General features: G+C 41.6%; 1 protein-coding gene across 10 annotated transcripts in view; it reads left to right on the top strand.

Annotated features, from left to right (window-relative positions):
* Positions 1-19,324, top strand: part of LOC120563987 (amyloid-beta A4 precursor protein-binding family B member 2-like) — a 58,767-nt gene that overhangs the window by 19,910 nt on the left and 19,533 nt on the right. For 8 of the 10 annotated variants that reach the window (XM_039808684.1, XM_039808774.1, XM_039809102.1 and 5 more), the window contains exons 2-10: positions 1,946-2,052; positions 5,450-5,516; positions 6,828-7,898; positions 13,733-13,977; positions 14,792-14,914; positions 15,423-15,494; positions 16,524-16,574; positions 17,808-17,893; positions 18,309-18,369. In XM_039808684.1, coding sequence (XP_039664618.1) covers positions 5,498-5,516; positions 6,828-7,898; positions 13,733-13,977; positions 14,792-14,914; positions 15,423-15,494; positions 16,524-16,574; positions 17,808-17,893; positions 18,309-18,369 — 1,728 coding nt within the window. In that variant the 5' untranslated portion in view covers positions 1,946-2,052; positions 5,450-5,497. The remainder of the gene's footprint in view (positions 1-1,945; positions 2,053-5,449; positions 5,517-6,827; positions 7,899-13,732; positions 13,978-14,791; positions 14,915-15,422; positions 15,495-16,523; positions 16,575-17,807; positions 17,894-18,308; positions 18,370-19,324) is intronic. The other 2 variants (XM_039809322.1, XM_039809242.1) reach the window with 2 other exon arrangements.

Here is a 19,324-nt window from a genome sequence, read left to right on the forward strand (position 1 = left end):
ATCACTAACGTTATGCACATTTATATTTACACGCAACAAATGAATATCCAGCTTCAAAAAGGTCTAAAAGTTGGAAGTTAGAACGAATGCATTGTGCAAAGAGTGGTTGCTATGGAGACGATACACAGTGTTGAGTTCTGTTGACAGCTGAGTTGAGTTCCGTTGCTCTGATTGGATGTAGGTCTATCCAATGAATGCAGAACACGCCCCATAATCACAGCCCAATGGAGCGGTTTCAGACTCACATTCTGACTAGAATCTGAGTATGACCACGTCAGGCTAGTGTTCTACAGCATGTTGGATAGATTTACCAGCCGTTCAAGTGATACAGCACTAGGGCTGTAGCCTGCGAAAACCCTGACGAACTTTTGGCAAATTTGAGATTTGCTCTGCAAGTCTGGTCAAGAGCCCATTCTAGCCCATTTCCAATTTTTCCAAATCGAGTCACCAATCACAACCGTTGAGGCGGGCTTTACACAATGACGATAGTGCAGCGACGGCGAGCAGCTTTTTGTTTACATTCAACATGATGGCCACCGAAGCGGCATCAACGGGTTGGGAAGAAAAATAGTATGCATATTGTTTCTTTTGTTCCTTTTAAAATCTCATCTCTAAATGTCCACATCTCGACTGCATGACACGTGGCCTAATGTTGACATTTTCCTACAGGCTTGTAAATGTTTTCTTAGAGTTTCTGATCCGATAATATTGACTTTCAGCGGCTTGCATTACTAGTGTTCAACAATGGCTTATTCTGTATGCTCAGTTTAGTTATGAGATGATGCGACAGGTTGAATAACTGCATTCCACTTTGTGATCAATAATGCAAAATGCCAAAAATATAGCTAGGCTTTTACATAGCAACATTATTGCTGCTTTTTTAATAAAGGTGACACGCTATAAATCACTCACCTTCAGACAATCAAAAAGAGGGAAGACAAGAGACAAAAATAGCACTGGTTTAGTCTTTATGCTGGGAGTTGCAGATTTTTTACTGAGAAATGACACACTGATCAGTTTCAGTTTCCGGGCCAATAACACTGACTGCTATTGCCATTTGAGGATTTGCCTGATCATCATGCACTTAAATCTCTATATGTCCTTGCAATCATGAGCACACTTTTGCCTTTACCTCTGTAGCTGTGGTGCAGGGGATTGTGTGCTTTTTAATTGATTAGATCTGTAAATGACGATTAAATACTAGAAATTTTGAATTATCTCTTTGCAATGGCGTGCTCGTGTCAGCTGTTAGTTGAGCTAAAAAAATCCATGGGATAACATTTCTTTCAGCTGTTACAGTTTTATTCCCCAAAATCATTCCAGGTGTTTTTCCAGCCCCTCAGCCAGGAATAAGTGGAATTTTATGGTCCATTCTAACTATGCTTATTGTCTTTCTCTCCACTACTCATAGCATGTGTGTTGGTGAGAACTGTCCACAAGCCACGACTGCATTGTGTGTGTGTGTGTGTGTGTGTGTGTGTGTGTGTGTGTGTGTGTGTGTTGTGTGTTGTCGGAAAGCAGTGTACGGGGAGTTTACAAGTCTCCTGTGGCATTTAGTTTATGATGGTTCCAGTCAGCAAAGGGTTGGCAAGACTGCACTAAAGAAAGAAATATGAGCTCTATATGAAATGAGCCTTATTTTCTCTCTCTCTCACACACACACACACACACACACACACACACACACACACACACACACACACACACACACACACACACACACACACACACACACACACACACACACACACACACACACGCGCACACACACACACACGCACGCACACACACATATCCTTGTGTATTAATGTTTGATTAAGGTTATGAATAATTGATGTGTCTTTATTATTTGTCCCTCTGGTGTCCTGCAGTCCTCTTTCTCTCTCTGTTCACCCCTCCCTCTTTCTCTCTCATTAATCCTGTTTTATGTTTGTCTCTCCCTCAGGACACCACTGCTTCACTGACGCCCTCGTGATTGGATGAAGAGAGAACTGCTGACTACCAGTATGGACGCGTTACATCCTGGAGTTTCCTACAGCCCTTAGTTCTCTGGTAAAAGGGCTTCTTTGAAGTCGTTATGATTTTAACATAAAAATACACTCTTGTAAACCCTCCAAGCTTTTAGGAATTGTTGTTCTCCGTGTCATAACTGAAAATATAGTTGCTTTCATTATTTACAAGCATTGCTATTGGTGTTGTCAATAGATATGGAATGGTATTCAGGCATGGTAACGGTTTGGTATTTAAATCATTTTAGAGCAAAAAAAAAAAAAAATTGATAACAAGCCATTATAAATCCTCTTACTCTGAAGCAACTAAAGCAGAGCATATATAAGGTCTACCACTTAAGCTGAATTGGAGCCTTAAGGGCGTTATACAGTAGCCGCATCCCAGCTGGCGTGCGCAAATGTGACGTCATGGAATCGCTGTAACTATTTATACCCGCGCTGGTGGTCTCTACTAGTGGCAATCTTCTCCTGAACAGCGCTAATGAGGAAAGGCTACCGACTTTGCTCTTTCTACAGACTAGAAGAAGAAGAAAAAGATAAACTACGGCCAGAACTGGCAGCAGCATTGACGTCAATGCTTCGATTTGATTTGATGACCTACTTTGTCGGATCACACCTTTCATTTAACATAAAAGAACTCCTCTTAACCCAGTAAGTTTACAAGAGAGACTTGCAGTCACTCTGAGAGTCCTGGCATCTGGTTGCCCAGGAGGCGATATTTTTTCCCCCACTATGGGCACGCCAAGACCCGCCCTTCAATAGCATTCACACACTACTATTGGCCAGGCGTCCATGCTTACATGTACAGGTCCTATCCCCTGACCAATCCCCTAACCCTAACCTAACCTTAACCACTCGAGGTGAAATGCCTAACCCCAACCAATCGAGCTGCTTCGTAGGGCGGGTCTTGGCGTGGCCATAGTGGGATTTGTAATTTTGCCCCAAGAGCTTGTTAATGCTTCCTGTTTCCGTTTTGTCGCGTGCTGCTGAAAAAAAAAGAAGAAGAGTGGTGCGCGACCTCTGCTCGCGTGCTATCACGATGTCACGATGGCGCGCGCCAGCTTGGCTGCGGCTACTGTAAAACGGCCATTATTGTTGTTTGGATGAACTTAAAACTTTCTAAAAACATAAAATAATCCAGTAGGAACACCTATCTGTGTGCTGTGACCCCCCTCCCACCCCCACCTGTTAGGTACCACCTTAGCTTCACCTTTTAAAGGTGCTGTAGGTAGGATTGGGAAGATCCAGGATTTATCCAAAAAATTTGAACATCGACAACTTCTCAGTCCCTCCCCCCTTTCTGCTCAAGCCCAAAACGGTCTCCTAAGCCCCTCCCCCCACAAGGGAGAATGAATGCGTGTGCATGAGCAGTGATTGACATGCAGTTAGACACCCCCCCCTGGCTCTGATTGGTGCATCTGAACAGGGAGCTGTGGATTTTTGCAAATCAAAGTCAAGTTTATTTCATCCATAAAAATGGAAATTACAGTGCTCACACCCGCCTATACAATACAATAAATACAATGTAATACAATACATAAATACAATACAAAATTTATAAAAATGTACGTTTAAAGTGTTTGTTGTGCTGTCTGATAGCCTGAGGTATAAAAGAGAGAGCATACCGCTTAGTTCGTGTCACGGGAGGCCTTAGCCTTAGCCTGACGTGGTCATACTCAGATTCTAGTCAGAATGTGAGTCTGAAACCGCTCCATTGGGCTGTGATTATGGGGCGTGTTCCAACCGAACCAGGAAAAAAAATCCCTCTGCATTCATTGGATAGACCTCCAACCAATCAGAGCAACAGAACTCAACTCAACCGTCAACAGAACCAAAGAACTTCTAATATATCCGTAGACTGGCTTTGACAGAACTCAACACTGTATATCGTCTCCATAGCAACCACTCTTTGCACAATGCATTTGTTCTAACTTCCGACTTTTAGACTTTTTTGAAGCTGGATATATCATTTGTTTCTTGTAAATATAAATGTGCATAACGTTAGTGATAGTGACATGCTCGCTACAGTCGCATTTCTAGAGATGAATCGGCGAAAACACGTTTTATTTCTCTGATTCACGGCTTTGTTCTAGCGCCGGCGGTCCCTCTCTTCGGTCTCTCTCTATGTCTCTCCACCATATAACGCTCTCTCTCTTCAGTCTCTCTCTATCTCTCTCCACCATATAACGCTCTCTCTCTTCAGTCTCTCTCTATCTCTCTCCACCATATAACGCTCTCTCTCTTCAGTCTCTCTCTATCTCTCTCCACCATATAACTCTCTCTCTCTCTCTTCAGTCTCTATCTCTCTCCACCATATAACGCTCTCTCTCTCTCTTCAGTCTCTCTCTATCTCTCTCCACCATATAACGCTCTCTCTCTCTTCAGTCTCTCTCTATCTCGCTCCACCATATAACGCTACCATGCTTTCGGGCAGTTGTTGAGGCTCCTCCGCTGAGGATTTTAAAATGAATGCGCTGTCGATATCTTCTGTAACAGACGCGATGGTGGAATCTACACATCTCAACAAATCCAACCCAAGCGTTCTTTGGTGACGTGGTTGATTCGGTTACTGTTGATCATCTGTCCGACAATCTGATTGGTCCGAACAGATCCTGTTCGGGCAATAATTGCTTCTCAACGGAGCGACTCCAGACCGAACTTCCTGACCTCGAATTTTGTGGGCGGGGCTAAGTTCGGCTGGCATTCAGGCTACCTTAGCCTACCACTACGTTCCATAACTGTACCAGTCAGATTATCATGAAGAGGGTGACCCGGTTCCCTCGTTATTTTCTGTGTCATTTTTGCCAGACGGTCATCATATACTTGATCCGCTGTATTTAACTCTCCTACCATTTTTCCAGCCCTTTTAGTCACTCTATCGATCCTGGCCTTCTCGGTTATCCTAACATTCCCCCCCCCCCACACAGTAGTTCCAAACACTATATATCCCTGACATAAAAAAACATTCTCACCACATCTGTATTCACTAATCGCACTACAGGCTGTAGGTGGTACCTGCTTCATGTAGTTCTAGTGGAACATAGGGTCAGGGTCAGCAAATATGACAGAAAGTTGGTTTTATAAGTCTTACCTACTGCATCTTTAAATGTATACAAAATACTCAATTTACCTTAGATTTTATTGACAGAAAAAAAACACTGTCCTCATTCAGTGGCTAATCCCGTGGTACAGCTGAAGTGTATAACCCAAGGAACAATTCTTCACCAAACAGTCCCCTTGAATTCATTACTTCTCTGTATATGATTGTTGAATGCCTTTTATAATTTTTATGATTTCTATGGTGTTTGGAATCCCTCTCCTACCTCACAGTGTTATGTTGTCTCCATAGAAACCCGCTGTAGTTGGGTTCTACATGGATGAATTCTTTGCATTCTTCTTTTGATCATTCTTTTGCTTTTTATCCCCTCTGTGGTGTTCAGATCTGCAGCTGAGCCAACTGAACCCTAAACCGTGACCAGCCCCGGTCTATGACTGACCTCCTGTCAGGTACCGCGCGCGCGCGCACACACACGCACGCACGCGCAAAAACACACACACGCACGCGCACACACACACACACACACACACACGTGCTCCATACTTACACCTCTTCACGCTGAGTGGTTCACTATCTCTCAGGAATATAAAAGCTAAGTCTGGCAGTAGTCTGTATTTTTTCATCATCAACAAATCACATAAAAAAGGCCAAAACCAACCATGCTTCAGTCTTTCTCTCAATACGTTCCCTACCCTGTCTGTGGTTCTCCTAAAACAGCTGGGCACTGTAGTTTTTAGCAGTCATTACTAAACCAGTACAGTAGTAAATAGTGTATTTGTTGGCTATTTTCAGCTGTAGATTTGGTGTGCCGTAAGTATTTACAGAACCAGGAGGAAAACACTACTATATGCTGCATCAGGCTTTGGCTATACAGGCAATACTTGTTAGTAGTTGTTAGTTGTTTTAAGTCTTTTTCTTGGGATTTGTTGACAATAAGAAATCGACAGAATATCACCAGACCTTGTAAGGAGTTTTGAATTCATTCAGTAGACTTGAGTTGACCTCTTTCTGATTAAAGCTCTGGTTATGATTAATTACTTTTCTATAATCGTGCATACCAAACTTAGCCCCAGGTTTTATCATTGTTTATCTACTATTGTAGCATTTTTTCCAATGAAGTTTAAATATTAGTAGCAAACCTTGTATATTTTCCATGCTTGGATATATTTCTTTCCTTAGGCTTTTTGCACCTTTTAATGATTGTAAACTTGCATATCTGTTCTGTAATTTGTCCTCATGCACTTAGCCAATAATGAATATTTGCACACTCTTATACAGTTTATAATAATTCTATTTATAAAAATCTGTTAATAGTCCATTTGACGCCATAGCAGTTATTCTACAGTTGTGATTGGTTTAAAGAAATACAAACAAGCCAGAGCTCTTTTTCCCCTATCCCAGAATAGATAAGCGGTGTAGACCAGACCGTACTCTAGCGCTGACACAGCGCTGTGGAGATCTGGCAATGCGAGCCTAAACGTCACATAATATTGTATTAATATTTTAAAGTGAATATGGTCTGTTCTCTTTTACACTGTTTTTCTGCAAGCATGTTATTTGTTTATTGGAAACATATCCTAAAACACAGCACCTGTCTTTTGCATTACTATGTAAGAATAACTGTTAAAATGCAAATAGCAGTAGTAAGTAAGCAATGAGACACCCTTTCTGAAAGCTAATCCAGTATATTGTGTTTATGTTAACGCCCGTTTGGATTTAAACGTATTCACTTCCTGTTTCCCCATCTCTTCCTCTTTCAGGTGATCTGTCTTGTGCCACGATGATGTCAGTAGATGTGACCAATCGTAATGGCCCCGCTGCCACGCCTCCCACCTCACTCAGCCTTCGCTCCTCACACAACCAGCTGCTGAGCAGCGATGTAATCAAGCAGGGTTCCGCCACGCCGCCCAAGTGTCGCAAAAAGTATGCACTTACCAGTATCCAGGCCGCCATGGGCCTCGGAGAAGCGGCGCCATCATCCTCATCATCACCATTATCCCCATCACATTCTTCAACACCCAACAATCCCAAACTAGCCAAGAACGGAATGAACCAGCTTCGTAAAGCCGGTCAAGATCACAACAAAAACACAACCAGCCCTGACTTGACGGACCTGGAGTCCGAAAATACAGCAGATGACCTTAATGTCAACACAGCTGAAGAGGATGACAGTCACACTCTCACCAATAATGACCGAGAGGATGATGTCATTGAGGTAGACGTTGAACTGCACTCGGACACTAACACTGACGCACAGCCAGAGCAGATAACTGAATCAGACATAGACTGTAACATAAACACGACTGTGGAGCTCAATGTGAACGGCAACACAACAGTTTTAGGCTTTGACTTGAACATCGAGGCAGAGGAGAGTGATGACATCAGCATTCTGTCTGAGAAGGAAATGATGTCAAAGATACAGATTGAGGAAGATGGAGATGAGGTGGTAGTAGAGGAGCAGGAAGACGAGGAGAATAAGCCTTTACTGATGATAAAAAGTGAGTCTCCTTTGACGAACCATAAAGTTTCTTCAGGCCAGGATCTCATCTCTGACCTCCACTCCAACTTCAAGCTCCTCAAATCAGGCAAGGACTCCCCGGTGCCTCCTCCTCCTTCCCCACCTAAGCAGGCCAGCCCAGAGGACACACCCCTGCTCTCAGTGGCCTCCTGCTCCTCCTCCTCGTCCTCCTCCTCTCCAGAGACGAAGAAGGACAGAAGGACTGGGGCGAAGACAGACTGTGCTTTGAACCGCATCCAGAATCTGAACCCCAGTGACGAAGAATTGAGTTGGACCACGCTGTCCCAGGAGAGCAACTCTCCAGAAGAGACAGGTACACACATTAACACACACAAACAAAACATCCTGCAAAAAGTAAAATATGTGTGTGTGTGTGTGTGTGTGTGTGTGTGTGTGTGTGTGTGTGTGTGTGTGTGTGTGTGTGTGTGTGTGTGTGTGTGTGTGTGTGTGTGTCAGCTACTCTGGTGTGTGTTTGGTGTGTTTTTTCCCTCCTGTGTGCTATGTAGTGGTTTCACCGTCCTTTCTGCTGATGACATGTTTCCATTTATGGTGACCAAGTATGTGTGTATTCCGAACTCAGACATTGCTGGAACAGACTAACAATTACTCCAGCCTCCAGTAAAGGGAAGTGCCCTTGTAACCTCAGGGGGGATTAGCAGGCTAGATCAGCTGCGTCCTGTTTCATGCTGTTTCCTGTGCATATGTGTGTGTGAGAAGGGCTTGCAGGATAGTCATGACTTAATATTTGTATAGATGTAAAATAGGGCTGCAACCAATGATTATTTTCATTATCATTTAATGTGAAGTCATTTGATCTGTAAAATGTAAGAAAACACATGCCCAAAGTGATGTCTACTAATTGCTTGACAGTCCAAAACCATAATATATTCTGTTTAATATCACATCAAATAAAGAAAAGCAGCAAATCTTCACAAATGAGAAGGTGGAATTAGAGAACATTTGGCAATTTTGCTTAAAAACTGTTAATTGATTGTCAAAATAGCTGCTTTTGATCATCTGTCCTTTAGGCATCTGTTCATCTTTTCTGAGAACCCAAATATGCTTTAACTTAATTAAATAATTTTAATTAATCTATAATTAATTTATAAATTAGCCATTACCTTGCATTGAGAATGAATATACTTATATATGTTTCTTTCTACTGTTTGATGTTATAGTACATAAAGTAACACAGAACTTTTGTGCATTTTGTAACTAAAGTTAAGTTAATTCCTCTGAGTCATCATCTCCTGCCTACCTCTGCAGAAGGTCTGTTTAAGTCATTGTATTTCTTGGTTGGTGGTGCGTTCCAGTTGAACTGGGAAGTTGGAATTTACAAGTTCCTATTCAGAAATACCAACTGGAACGCCCCCTGAAGTCTGATTTCTCTTCTCGGAAAGTTGGGGGAACCTCACCAACCCCGACATCACAATCCAGCATGGCTGCTACGAGCATTAACGGTAGTGAAAGCTGTATGAATACACTGTTTTTAGCATATCCGTCTTATTTGTGTCTTATTAAATCAGCCGTACACACAGTATTGTCCACAGTATTGTACATTTCTCTCTGTGGACCTGTTGCTATGGTGTTTGCATGCTCAAAATACCACAAGGTGGGTTGTTATCAACTTTATTTAGCTAACAATGAATAACATGGCTAGAAACCCCCTGCGGTCAACTCTGGTATGACGTCATTTCCAGTTCTGACTTCCAACTTCCGAACTAAATGGAACGCAGCATTAAACCCATCCATCTCCTCTGGAGCAGCAGCCCCCGACCTCTGAGCTGTAGTCAAGCTGTAAACCATCCTCTCAATCTGTGAGAGTTGCAGTGCTCTGTGCTGTTGATCCTCCTCGCTGCTTTTTTCTCCCAGAATGCTTCTCTTCTAGCTCTCTGATGACTCACTGTCCCTTTTGAATCTAAAGCTCTGAGCATCCTCTGCATTACATTTCTCATCAAATATGATTCTGAGCAGCTTGTCCAGAATTTACTTTCCATGTGTTCTTTTTTCCTTATTTCCTCTTGTTCGTCTTTGTCTAAAATGTAATTCCAAAATCATAATTCTCTCATGAGATAGAGACGTGAATGAGACTAGTTTAGACGTATTGCCCTAATCGTGATTCTGGCATCATTTATGTTGAATTTATCAATATCGATAACACATAACACCCCTACTGCTGTGCCCTCCTGTCTGCGCGTCTCTTGCTCTCTCATATTGACAAAGCCGTATTGTTTTCCCAGGTGTGTGTCAGATTCCTCTGTGGGTGTTGTGGATTTAGAGGGCCAATACGACACTGCTTTCACACAGAGAAGCCAAAAACACACACACACACACACACACACACACACACACACACACACACACACACACACACACACACACACACACACACACACACACACACACACAGAGTTGAGGAAGGTCATTTAAAGAGGTCTTTTACGTTCTCACACAACACGCATTGTACCATTTGCAAGGAAACATGAGTTGAATGTTTATAAGTGTATGGCAAGCCCTTTGAGTGCAGTACAGCAACATGTGATATTCAGTGTTACTTCTCTCTCTTTCTCTCTGTCTGTCACCCACTTACTCAACAATCTTCCCACCTTAAGTATATCAGGGTCCTCCTCATAGCTGTTTTTTTTCTCCGTTCATCAGCCCCTCTCTGTCTTCCTTCCACTCTGTGCCTCCTCCTTGCACCTCCACTGGATGTGATACTGAATGAAAGATGATTTGGGGGTTGCCAGGACAACCAAGAGAGGCTAAATGCAAGGTGGAAAAATGGGGGAAAGTGATAAACAGACATTTGATAACACATGCCTGTGTATATGTTTGTCTTAGGGCAGGAAAGAGAGGGCAGGCTTATTTGTTGATGTTGATGTTGTTGATGCTCCAGTTAGAGGAAGGAAAGACAACAACAGCAAACAGAGCTCAGCTGCAGGGGATACACAACCTTCATATTTAGCACTCAATCTCTCTCTTTTCTCCTTCTCTTCTCTGCCTCCCTTTCTACATCATGTTCTCCCTGCCTTTCTGCCTCCCCTCTCTTGCAGTGTCCCTCTCTCTCTCTCTCTCTCTCTCTCTCTTTCTCTCTCACTCTCTTTCTATCGCTGTCTGGGGTTCTTCGTTTGGTTACAGCACTGGGCTTTGCTGTATGAGAGGCAGATAGCTAGCTATGATGCTGGGGAAAGACTACATGCTGGCCATTGTGATTGTCAATTACGAGGGTAGGTGCATCGGTTAGAAGTCGGCTGGAAACAACAGTGTGGGGGTTAGAGTGTGTGTGTGTTTGTGTGTGTGTGTGTGTGCGCGCGCGCATGTGCATGTGTGCGTATATGTGCATGTCTCTTGCAACACAGGGATGAAGTCTCTGTAATGGTATCATTCTCTAATTATCTGCCACAGGAGTCTGTGGTCTGTGCATGCTGTATTTGTGGGTGAATGCGTTCATCAGTCTGGTCGTGGTGGTGTGTGCGTGTTGTTTGACAGAGAGAACATGTGTATGTTTTGCTCCAGAAGCTCACTGTTCTCCCCTCCCCCTCTGCTCTTCTCTGCTCTGGCATGGAGCTGCATGCTAACTGAGGCTATTATAGGCTAACTGCTACGTAGCTCTGCTGTGGCACATTTCCATGAGCTGCATAGGTGCGCGCCAGTTCCTATCCTCAGTGTTAGCATGCTTTTCCTTCTAATTCCACACTTGCCATTGTGCTTGCAGATGGTGACACTGCTAACTTTAAGCCATGATATACCACCAATCTCTCTCTCTCGCTCTCTCTCTCTCTCTCTCTCTCTCTCTGCTTTGATACACATCTGATAGACTGTTCATCTCGTACTGACACCCATTCCCTGAATCCCCATCTTCTCTCTCACTCAAAGCAGACAGAGACTCTGTAGTATGATTTGCTCTGACCCATTTTTGCTCATAAAAGACATCAACTCCCAGAAGGCACTGCTTCACAGCTTCTTGCTCTAATGCACAGTCTTAAGCCCCAAGGGATGTCTGCTTTTGCCAAGAATGTGTGTGTGCATTTTGCCAAGCTTTTTGAGTAATTTATTTTCCATTAAATAAACCAAAGCCTTAATAACTGTGTGTGTGTATCTGTGCGTGTTTGAATTCCAACTCAATCTGGACCGACTCAGTCGGCATGATGACATATGGCCTGCTGTCGTGGCGACAGGCCCGTGGGCTGTGTTTCATCAGCATGGTCAGCAGTTCGAGAACTCTTTGTGCAATCACACAACTGCACGAAACACACACACAGACACACACACACACACACAGACACACACACACACACACACACACACGCAGCACCAAGTGATCAGTCCCTCAGAGCTTATATCACCTTTATGAGTTGCTACACCACCTAATGCAGTTTTGTATCATCTTTACTACCTATGCCACTACATCAACTTCTCACACACAAAAATGACATCCATGGTTCTTTGTGTGTGTGCTTCTGCCAGCTTGACTGCCAGGAAACTGCAACCTGCAGATGACATGACAGTACAAGAGTAAGAGAAGAAATAATATGATATAAGTAATCCTTGTGTTTTCAAGGTAAATGCTTTATTTCTCTGACATTCAATCACTGTCAACTATATTATGGTAACAGCTGTTATGTTCTGCTAGGGAAGGGAAGTTTTTAAATTTTATGTGAAACTAGGGCTGGACAAAATCAAATATCAAGATATTTTTGACAATAATACCTCTATCGATACCACAACAATATTGTTGTGTTGACTATTGGTGCTTTAACAAAATATTTATAATAATAATATAATAAATAATAATATAATAATCATCAGTAATGTGGATATAATGACTTAGTGGGTAAAGGCAATAATAGAACAGTTACAACAGTACTGGTAAGTTCATAAAATGACATCACCATACTGTAATGCAGCCTTTAAAACCAGGAAAAGACAACACTTATGCCATATTCCAATATCCAAAATCTAAGACGATATCTAGTCTCATATCACAATATCGATATAATATTGATATATTGCCCAGCTCTATGTGAAACCATACATACTGAGCCAGTACGTTTAAATTAATCATCTGTTTGTGTTTTTCTGGTTTTTGAATTACAATAAGTGCTTTTAGGCCACAGCTTATAGTTTGTGCAGGTATTTTAAGATTAATTGTCCTTGTCCTTTGTAACGTGAATGGTGTAGCTAGTGGGGAGAGCTAGCAGTTAGCCGGTTAGCTCAAGAGTCGACAGACAACTGAACGGAGATTCTACACTGATACTTCTACAACATCAACCATACAATGCCAGGTCTCCACGGCGCTATATTTACTTATCATACATGAGCAGTATACATATAACATAACCTGCACCATACAACTCATTAGTGAAATCTCTATTGATTTGTGTCAGTCCAAGGAGAGAAGACTGCAGCCGCATGTCTTCACTCGTACATCGCCATAGTAACAAAGGAAGGCACCACCTTGTGCCGCCAAATTCAGAGGTGAGGCTGAAGTATTGGAAGCTAATGAGCTAATTTAAACAATAAAAGAACCCATAATTGATCATACACTGGTAAAAATGAGAGAACATTTTGATATTGGGTTCAGAAAAGAAGCTAATACAGTTACGTGGGCCAGCAAATAATAATAAATCCTCATTTTTGTTGTGTTGAATAAATCCAAATATATTCAAATTCTGCTTCGGGCTATCTCATTGAGGCTGCATCTGCGTCTGTTGAACTTTTCTAAATGTGAGAGGAATGATTGTGCCTGTGTGTTTTTGTGTATATTTGGGAGTTGTTTGCCTGTGTGATATGTTTCATTTAAAAATGTAGGTAATTTATGTTGCACAACAACAGCGCTTAACAGATTTTACTCAGTTGTTGTCTGATGAAAGACATGGCTTGTCACATGACAGCTGCAGCAGATGCTGGTAATCCCAGTCAGCTGGTGATATCATTCATTATAGGAGTCTTGGAGGATTAACTTCCATTTAACAGAGGCCAATTTGATAATATGGAAGAAAAAAACTATATTGTATGTCTGTGTGCAGTCATCAAGGTGTGTTTATTCATGCATTTGTAAGTAAAGTATATAAGAGGTCTGTCATTTAATCAATTTACACTGTTCCCTGTTTAACAATAAACCATTCAAATATTTGTTTTCACCAGATATCTGGAGTGAGCAGTCATTCCAGACAGACCCTGACCTGCCTCCGGGATGGAAGAAGATCACGGACATGGCCGGGATCTACTACTGGCACATTCCTACAGGCACCACCCAGTGGGAGAGGCCTGCCACTCGCCCAGCACCCCCTGGACAGACAGAGTCCCAGGCTCTGGGCGACCACACAGTCTCCACACAACGTGAACACTCCTTGGGCTCACTCAGCCCCTCACCCACTCCTGACCAAGAGGTGAGATAAAGAATAACACACTGACACACATGCACATTTTAGGTCTGACATACATTTTGCCTTTTGTTTTTGCTATAATTGTCAATTAAATCTGCAATCGTTCTGTGTAACTGTGATCGCCCAAGATGGTTTTAAGTGATGGCAAAAAGTCGTTATGGCAGTGCTCGGGCTCAAATTGTTGTTGGAGTACAGTCTGAGGACAATCCATCCACAATGTATAGGGATGAGGAGGAACAATGGGAAAATAATGAAGTCACAGATTTAAATTAACACAATAATAATGAAGTCAAATTTACATATGCTGTACGATAGGCAAATATGAAAAACTAAGATTGTCATATGACTGCGATGCAATACATTTTAAAATGAAATCCTCATTATTAGTCTAGATTGTGTTTTTAGAACTGTTAGTCATTATGATCAGCATTATTACAATTGGAATTTTCCATGCTTGTAAAAATGAAAATCTTTATTTGAAGCATCTGATGAGCATAAATCAATAAAATTGTACACAGCAGAAAATGAATATGAAAGTGACTGTTATAAGACATGGATATTTTACACTTATTAGAGTGGCTGTGTGGATATTGTACACTCAGTTGCCATCTTATTAAGTACACCTTGATCAAACTAATGTGGTCTAATGCAACATTCCTACAGTAACTGAAACCTTCCTAAATCCATTGTGTGTCTGTGTGTGTGTGTGTGTGTGTGTGTGTGTGTGTGTGTGTGTGTGTGTGTGTGTGTGTGTGTGTGTGTGTGTGTGTGTGTGTGTGTGTGTGTGTGTGTGTGTGTGTGGTCGTGGTCGTGCCAGGCGGAGGTCTTCTTTAGGGGGTCGACTCGTTCGGGCAGCACAACCTCTGACAGCTCAGTGGAGCCTCTCCCCACTCACGAAACCACCCTCACCACATGTGGATTTGTCAACAGTTGCTACTTTGTGAGTAACCAACAAAAGAAAATGTTCTGCTTCTTTGTACCGTCTGTATTAAGAATGTTGTAAGAATTCAGTTTAAGTCTCCATATGGTGATTTTAGACAGGGCAATTTATCTGTCTGATCTGTTTTTCTGTAGTCCTGATTGAGATTAGTGGCAGATTGGCAAAAATATGCAACAAAAGACAGCCTGGGTAAAAAGAAAGGACCATCAATACTGCAGTCTAGCAGCAGAATACAGGAATACAAGAACACTAAGTCAATCAATCAGTCAATCATGCAGAATGATGGAAGGATACGGAGAGAGGAAAGAAGATTAATAGAGAGGAGCATGGTGTAGATAAAATATTGATCGAGTGAGAATGGACTGATGTTGACAGATAGATGTGCCAGAATGAGATTCTGGCACATCTATCTGAAGTGACCGACCTGCACTACTCAACTATTAGCCAGTGACACAAGAGCCAAAACATCCAACAGACTAACACGGTGGATGTCACTTTTTCTCCTTAGCCTCGTTCCACATCTCTACAGGGGATGCCTGATCCAGAGTGTCTCTCTCAGCATCTTGAAGATGAGGACAAGGTAGGATACTTAACTAACTTCCTCTCGTTCTGTTCCTTTCTGTTCTGTTAGCAACCACACTTTTGGTTCTCTTTTGGCTCAGTAGCCAAAAGTTGTGCTTAATATCTTTCTGTGTGTGTGTGTGTGTCACAGATAGAGAAAAATGATACCTACAGCATATGTATGTGTGTATATTACTGTATATATATATGTATATCTACTTGTATCACATACAGTGCAGTCAGTAAGTATTTGGACAGTGATATGTTTTCATTTGGTTTGGCTCGGTACTCCAGTGCACACAGGAGACAATAAAAGACTTATGACCTCACAATAGTTTGTGTTCATTCATGGACAAAGATAGTTGTTTGTATTATAATTAATTATATTATTATTATATTAATTATATTAATTTTACAATTATAAATTGTGTGCAACATACCAAACACTGAGGCTGAAGTGCTATACGTTTATAACGTCAAACTAAGTGCCATTACATGTTTACTATATGTTACTATTGTATTGTATTTTTTTAATTATTGACTTGATATATTTTGATATTTTATCTTTTACTGGTACTTCTTTTTTAGTGGCTTTTTTAAAATCTTGGTTATAGTTGTAATTTAATATTTTTCTCATCTTTTCACTGACCTGGCACGTAACTGGATTGGAATTTGTTGTCAAAATTAAGGCTGAACGATTCATTTCAGATCCATCATCCAGAAAACAGTGTCACTTTCCAAATGACTGTCCTCTATGTCTGTATTGTTTATATTCTACTAATCAAGAATCAATAGATTCTCAGTAGCGAGGTGACTGTTCAATAGGAGCAAGAAACATTTGAGAAAACATTTTGATTGACAGCTTTTCATTTAAGAAATGTTTTGCTGGGTCGCTCCTTATTGCAACAGGCACGCGGCGTGGGGTGAACTAGTTAGCTAACAGCCTTCTTCTGTCCTTCTTCCCTTGCTCCCCTTCTACCTTTGACCCCAATCTTTGCCCTACCACTTTGTGTGTACGTGTGTGTTTGTGTTTTAACGCTGTATGTAGAAACAGGGGTGGAGTGTTGTTGGCGGAAAGATTGATAGTGAAGTGTGGAAGGCAAGTATAATGCACTCAACGTCAATGGGCCTTTTTCTTGGTCTATCCTCACACACTGTTTGAGTGTGTGCCATTATGCAATATGTGCTAGAAATTTACCGCCTGCGCAAAAGCATGTGTGGCTGATGCTTCAACATATATGTTACTGCACCAACCACGGCATTTTGTCACGCCTGATATGTAAAGATTCTCTGTTATGTGGCTGCAGCAACACACTCAAAAGGTTGTTTCTTTCTTTACTTATGTGGCTAAAATGTCATTTTCTTCCTGCTGGCACAGATCTGAATGTGGGTGCACAAACATGTGTGTGTGTGTGTGTGTGTGTGTGTGTGTGTGTGTGTGTGTGTGTGTGTGTGTGTGTGTGTGTGTGTGTGTGTGTGTGTGTGTGTGTGTGTGTGTGTGTGTGTGTGTGTGTGTGTGTGTGTGTGTGTGTGTGTGTGTGTGTGTGTGTGTGTGTGTGTGTGTGTGTGTACATGCTATATGTTAACTTTCTTTCCTTGATGCAGCATGCCCCATTACACATAACACACCAACGCCATTTCTCCATCCAGCAAGGCCATTCCGCCCACAGTTGGATGCATGCTGGCGTATATTGTATGGGGTCGAAGATTTACATTTGGTTTATTCCAGCATCTTGTGTCTTTTTAGTCCCTCTCCCACATGGCCTGTAACCTGTGAATGTTCCGGCAGTTTTACATATTGCTTTTAGAACAGGAGCCAATCTGATTTTTATTTAAGGTGTTCAGGCAGTGTGGTGGTAAGATTTATGGACATCTGCCACAGCTCTAGTTGGAACAAAAGCACAGAACTGCATTCACAAGCTATGTAAAATGCCTGAAAATTAAACCTAGACAATAAGTGGACATGAAATAATATGAATTGAATATCCTCTTGCATTAAAAAGTTTATCAAAATACATCTGGATCACTTTCAACTGCTTTACCACTCAACTATAACAATAAACGACAAGGCTCTTATCTATCTGGAGGTGTCATGTCCTGTGGGATCAGACTTTTCATATACTATATACTTATATACTTTACATATACTATTACTTCATATAGGAGACCTGTGTGCGAATGACAAAACTGCCAAACCCAGATCATTTTAGCAGACAGTACTACGGGTTACATGTGTGAAAGAGGCTTTAAGGTGGTTGCCTTTTGGCCAAAGATGCAGGTTTTATTTTGGTGTAATTTTGCACACTCTGATGATGTCACCTGTGTGCAACAGGACCTGCAAGCTGCCACGGTGAACCCTGACCCCAGTCTGAAGGAGTTTGAGGGTGCTACGCTTCGCTACGCATCACTCAAGCTAAGGTGGAATACCCAACAGACACACACAACCAGATACAAAAATCCAACTACCTCTGTGCATGAATCTTTGCAAACCACCAGAGTTGCAATAAGTTATCAAACATATTTTGCTCTCTGTGTCTCTGTGCTACTCAACTGCATCTCTGTCTATTTCTCCCTTAGTTTTGTCTAGTCAGTTTCTTTAATCTTGTGTTTAATCAGTGTTGGAGTTGGAGTTAGTCAGACAAAGCCGGATGTTAGTTTTTCTACTCAGGAAATGGCTCCATTTTCTCTATTAGTGTAATGACTGTAGCCTGTAGCTTTCACACACAGGACAGGAACCATATTTATAAAGCAGCTAATGGTTACAATGGTAATATTAGCACACTGCTAATCATATAACTACAACCTACATTATAAAAACTTTTTTGTTTTTTAGGAACCGTCCAACAGTGGAAGAAGAAGAGTCTGGCAATGTCAACGGTGACCCAGCAACAAAGGTAAGGATCCTTTTCTTAAACTTGACCTCAGTGCAACGCCTGCATAATGCATGTCTATCTTTGTAATCTGTGGTTTAAGACACAAGGGAGATTAAGTCATAATTCACATTGTTCTTGCAGCTATTGTAATGTATCTGTACAGTACATTTTAAATTTCTAAATGCTAGATAAAAGTTCATTTTAGACTTTTTTTGTGCCAGACAAACAGCCTTTTGCATTGTGAGCTCTTTGTGTTGCCTTTATTTAAACAGTAAAAAACTTTAGATTGGTGTGGCTGGCAGAATACTTGTATTTATGGATTGTTATCTTTTGCAAAAAATTGCTTATATTTATGAATATAAAATCTTACTTTTAAACACTGTAGAATATAATCCATATTTTCAGCACACATAGCTTTTTGCCTTGAAATTATTCTCTTTTATATGTTTTAGTCTGTTGATTTCCTAAGCCTGGTTGTTTACCGGTGGTGTTTATAGTCCCTTTCCGACCGGAGGGGTTTTTGCAGTTCCTAGAACATAACGTTCCTAGAACTCCTTTTTGCTTGCGTCACTCCCTTACCCCTCCTACCAGTTCCTATGGCCACTTGGCCAGTGCAAATGGAAATGGCAAAACCAGTTTTGGGGGAGAGTAGTTAGTAGAACTGTTTAGAAGTGGACTGTTCCTATAACTACGTTCCTGTAACTACTTGGTCAGAAAGAGGCTTGTGTTGATCACAGTGGCCTCTGTGCTTTAATCTGAGTGAAGAGATATCTAAACAAGACTGCCTCCAAGTGGTGGGACTGGGAACTACAGTTCAATGCTGCACATTGGTGCATTAATTACCAAGGAACATTCAAAGCTGAAATTCAAATGAGACATTTAAAGTTTTTAATCAGGGATATAATCAATTAGACATATTAGTCATTAGAATGCCTGCCCATTTGGCTGATACCAGCAAATGTCAGCGCAAGGTTTA

This window comes from Perca fluviatilis, chromosome 1, assembly GCF_010015445.1.
Source record: "Perca fluviatilis chromosome 1, GENO_Pfluv_1.0, whole genome shotgun sequence".
In the NCBI taxonomy this organism is placed as follows: domain Eukaryota; kingdom Metazoa; phylum Chordata; class Actinopteri; order Perciformes; family Percidae; genus Perca; species Perca fluviatilis.